Genomic DNA, 5915 nt, shown 5'->3' with positions numbered 1-5915 from the left:
TTTTTTTTTTTTTTTTTTTTTATAAATTTTATTTTTTTTATATTTATTATTTTAAAAATTAAAAAAAATTTTATAAAAAAAAAAAAAAAAAAAAAAAAAAAAAAAAAAAAAAAAAAAATATAATTTAACGAACAAGATCATAATGTTCATATAATATGTATAATTGGATTATGCGTGAAAATAAAAAAACAACAAATAATGTAGAATAAAAAGAAAATATATATATATATATATATATATATGTGAAAAAAAAAAAAAACATATAAAATAAATTTGATATTAATTTATGTGAATTATAATAACATTATAAAATCTGTTTAATGTTATAAAATATGGTTATTATATATTATAAAAACAAAAATATAAATATAATAGTAAAAAGTTTATTTATATATTCTTCCTTGTTCAATATATAATATTCTTTTTATTAATATATATATATATATATATATATATATATATATATATTTATATTTATATTTATATTTATTTATTTTTGAGAAACAAATTAGTGTAATTATAATGTTTTAGATATATTTATCTATGGTCCTTTTATATTTTTTTTTTTCTTTATTTAACAGCCGATTCTATAATATTATATTATATTATTTTTCATTATATTTTAAGATATTTATAATAATAATATAAGATACACACATATTATTTTTACAATTTAAAAATATATTATATTTTATCTAATCTTGTGTTTTGTTTTTTTTTTATATAGTATATTTTGATAAATAATTATAAAAAGCTGATTATGATGATAAAAAGTTTAATTAATTCTTTGTAGCATATAAAAATATGGATACATATATGTGTTATCATATTGTTAGTATTAAACAAAAAAAAAAAAAAAAAGTGAAATAAAATAGAAAAAATAAAAAAAATAAAAAAATTTATGTTATATTTTATATTACGGTATATACATGTATTTTTTTATATCTTATTTTTGCCCATTCGAGCTTGTTATTTTTATTTCTTTTTTTTAGCTCTTCATTATATGTATTGGAAATATAAAGATACCATATGTGTAGTCCATTTAATTTTTTTATTATTTAATTTTTTTTTTTTTATATTTAACTTAACAATATTTTTCATACCATCATTTTTATCACCATATTTTATTAACCCCTTCGTTGTCTTGTAGATTAGTGTATTTTATTTTATCATTTTTTTTTAGATTGTTCCTACTTTTAAATGAATAAATTTACCTTTTTCTTATGATTCATGATTTTATGAGAACAAGGTTTTGATAGGACAATATATTTTTTTGTTTGCCTTTTTTTTTTTTTTTTTTTTGTTCTTACAAGATATTTTGTTTGATCATTTGTTTTATTTAAAGTGTTACTTTTTTTTTAAAATTTTTTTTTTTTGGTTATATATATTATGAAAAGGCACTTTATAATTTTTTTAATTTCTTATGATAAAATATTATATTATTCTATATATTACGAGAGATACAATTGTTATTATGGTTAAATGTTATATTTGGTGATATAATATTATCACAAGAATTATTTTTAAACATATAATAAATGTTAGAGAGAACATATATCGTTTTTATGTATTATTAAATGAGAACGGATAAGAATGTTTAACTGATTTATCTATATTGTTATTATTTTTACTATAAATATTTTATATGTTCAAAAATTAAGTTCTTTTATTTATATATCTTTCAATAAACTTATTGTCCTATATGTTATCCTTGCTATGCTTATTATTTTTTTTTGTTGATAATTCATCTGTCTTATAATGAAAAATACTTTCTTCAATATTATTATGATCGTTTCTTGTAATAATTAGATGTCGTGAATATATGTCTTCATGCTTTTCTAAATATCTGATAATTTTATTTATCAAAAGATCATAAGCTGTTTTTACATAATTCTTATGTTTATTTATTAACTGTTTATTTATATATTGTTTATTTATATTATACATTTTACTTATTTTATTTATAATCATATCCTTGTAATAAGAATTATTTTTTTTATATATTATATATTTGTACCAACATGTATTACATTCAATTAAATTACAAGTCGTTGAAATATTATTTGATAACATGATTTTCATAGGATGTGTAGTAAACCATATATGATTTTTAATTTTATTCATTGTAAAACGTTTTTTAAAATTTACATTTAACATATTTTGTAATAAGTGTTTTGCATTTATAGATACATAAGGTTGAAAATATAATATACCTTTTATGATTTGTGTAAATAATTTATTCATATCACTATTATTAAAAGGAAGACGATGGTTTAGTAATAAAAAAAGAATTATACCTAAGGACCATACATCTGTTAACTCAGCTTCATATTTTTGTCCTAGTAATATTTCAGGAGAAGTATAAAAAGGAGAACCACATGATGTAGTTAATAAACAATTTTTTCTATAAATTGTTGAAAGACCAAAATCTATTAATTTCACATTATTATTATTATCTAATAAAATATTTTCTGGTTTTAAATCTCGGTGTACTATTTTTATCTTATGTAAATATTCGATTGCATTTATTAATTGATATAAAATTCTCCTAGCATTATTTTCATTAATATTATAATTATTATAAATATAAGTTAGTAGGTTACCATTTTCTACATATTCTAATATCATGTATATATTATTTTTATTCTGATATACATCATAAAATTTACATATATGATTATGATTAATATTTTTATGTATTTCTATTTCTTTTATTATTTTATCATAATTTATAATTTCAATTAACCTTTTTTTATTCAATATTTTGATAGCAACAATTTCATGTGTATATATATGTATACCTAAACAAACTTTACCAAACGTCCCTTTCCCGATTTTTTTTTTGGTGACAATATAATTTCCAATTTCTTTCTTTTTATTTTTTACAACAATAATTTTATATTTATTTTGTTTACTTTTTTCTAAATATTCATTTTCTTTTATCCACATTTCATTCGTATAATCTATACATGAATTTTTATTATCCTTATGGATATCATACTTATGTTTGTGTTCTTCATATATATTACTACATAAATCATTTAAATTAATATTTTCGTTTACATTGATTATATTATTTTCTTTATTATTTAGTTTACTTTTGTGTTTATTATTCAACATTATTTTATTTAATTCTTTGATATTCTTTTTATTTATGAAACTTCGGCTCACAGTAATATGTCTTATTTTGCACTTCCTTATAGGTGTGTTGAACATGGTTGTTGTATTAGATTTTATTAACTCCCTATTATTTTTTTTATCCTTCGTCTTATTATAGATATTATTATAAATATTATTATATTTAGTGGGGTTGTCTTTTTTTATAAAAACATTCTTTTGAATATTACATAAATTTTTCTTTGAACATACATTTTTACACATTTCCTTACCAATTTTATGAGTATTAAAAATTTTAGACATGCCTTTTTCGTTTATATTATATTTATTTATTTCTTTCATTTTATGATAAATATTATGATCATCTTTATGATTATAATTGTACGTGTTCTTTTCATTTAATTTATTATATATAAATAATTTTGTTTTTCCTATAGATTCACTTTTCCTTTTTATAATATTATTTTTATACCTTTCCATATTATAGTTTTTAATATTATCATATTTTATTTGATTATTTGATGACATTATAAGGTTAATATTTTTTTTATAACTATCCTTTTTTCCTATTGTATTAACATCCCCTGTATTATTTGAATATGAAAAACAAAATTTCATATTCACCTCATTATTTTTACATAAATGAATTGCTTTGTAGGTGTTACTTTTTATATATTCTTTTATATTTTCAAACCCCACATTTTCATATTCTACATATTTATCTTGATGTATTTTATTTTCCTCTTTCTTGTCTTTTCCATTATATATATTATTTACTATTTTATTTTTTTTATAACTATTGTTTGGGAGGGGTATACTTTTATTAAATCCACTTTTTTTTAATGAACATTTTTTTAGGCTTGCTTTTACAACACATATTTGTTTGTTTTCACAATAAACAGAGGACGATGGCATTATATATATGTATATATGATAAATATATAGGTATACCCATAAATATAAAAATAAATATAAATATAAATAAATATATATATAAATATATTTATTTATTTATTTATGGATAATATTTTTGTTATTTCACAAAAAAATAAAATAATAATAAAATTAATGGAGACAATATAAATATAAATATATATATATATATATATATATATATTTATTTATATATTTTTACATGATAAATATAATATTTTTTTTTTTTTTTTTTTTTTTTTTTATAATATATATATATATATATATATATATATATACAGGCAACCGTTATTATATATATACATATAATATGTATAATTTTGCATATGTTTTACTTTTCTTTTTTTTTTTCTTTTTATTAATGTACGAAATTGTTTTGAACATTTTATATACATAACATAAAAAGGATTAATTTATTAAGGTCTTTTATATAAAAGCATAAAACCAACAAAATTGAACATATTTTTATTTCATAATATTAAAATAGACATTTTGTGATAATAAATACATGAAATAAGGAACCATTGTTATATATATAAATACATATATATATAAATATATATATATATATATATATATATATATATATATATATATATATATAGTATATTCATTAATCTATATTTTGATTATACCATACAAAATATGCTTTTATTGAAACTTAGTTAAAAGTTAAGGAATAAAGAAAAGTAGGAAGATTACTTTTTTTTTTTTTTTATCTATTACTTTTTATAATAATAATTAAATTGTATATATAATATAATATAATATAATATTAATATATTTATATGTCTCATTATTGTATTAAATACTTATTTTCTTTTTTCTTTTTTTTTTAAATTGTAATATTTAAGGAAGAATGTTCTTAACTTAAAATGATAAAATGATAAAATGATAAAATGATAAAATAATAAAATTTCTTAAACAGAATAAATCAAAAAAAAAAAAAAAAAAAAAAGCAAATAAATTAACGACATGTTCATTAATTGTTGTAATTAAATAATATACATATATATATTTTTATTTTTTATAATATCATTATATTTATATTGTAATATATTATTTTATTCTTTTGCATTAATTATGAACACTTTTTATTATATCTATATATGTATGCTTTTTTTTATATTTTATCGTTTAAAGGAAATAAAATAATAAATACAATATTTACATTGAATTATACGAAATGGAAAATTATTAGAAATATAGGGCTTATTTATTATATATAGAAATAAGAAAAAACACAAACTATCCAAACATATTATTTTAAATGAATCAAAAAGTATATATGAGAAATAATTAGTTTTTTAATTTTTTCATATATATATTTTTTTTTTGTAATTTTAAAATCAATTCTACAATGTAATAAAATATAAAATATGTAAAAAAATTATATTTTTTTTTTATTTATTTATACTATATATAATTATTCATATTATAATATAAATAAAATATATATATATATAAACATATATATTATTATATAATATATTATATGCATTGTATACTTTTACATTACTTATGATGTGATATATATATATATATATATATACCCCTTAAGGTTATATTTATATAAAAACCAAAAATAATGATATATATATATTTATTTATTTATATGGATTAAATATATTATATATAATACGTAATATATAATATTATTTTAAAAATTTATAAAAAAAATATAGTAAAATAAAATATTAATATTTTATACATGTATATTTTATAATAAATATGAAGAATAATAAATAACCTTTTAATTAAATAAAATAATGTTGCTGCATTGATATATATAAATATATATATATATATATATATATAATTTTTTTTTTTTTTTTTTTTTTTTTTTTTTTTTTTTTTTTTTTCGT

The 5915-nt window shown here is 15.5% G+C and overlaps 1 protein-coding gene across 1 annotated transcript; it reads right to left on the bottom strand.

The window, feature by feature from the left end:
• Positions 1-1698: 1698 nt before the first annotated feature.
• On the bottom strand, positions 1699-4032 carry PRSY57_1453600 (serine/threonine protein kinase, putative; the record flags this gene model as incomplete). The annotated part of the gene is made up of 1 exon (XM_020115350.1): positions 1699-4032. The coding sequence occupies one exon, from the start codon at positions 4030-4032 to the stop codon at positions 1699-1701; it is 2334 nt and encodes a 777-aa protein (XP_019970007.1).
• Positions 4033-5915: the final 1883 nt, after the last annotated feature.

The sequence above is a fragment of the Plasmodium reichenowi genome, chromosome 14, assembly GCF_001601855.1.
Source record: "Plasmodium reichenowi strain SY57 chromosome 14, whole genome shotgun sequence".
Classification (NCBI taxonomy): domain Eukaryota; phylum Apicomplexa; class Aconoidasida; order Haemosporida; family Plasmodiidae; genus Plasmodium; species Plasmodium reichenowi.
This window is presented reverse-complemented; position numbering and strand designations above follow the sequence as displayed.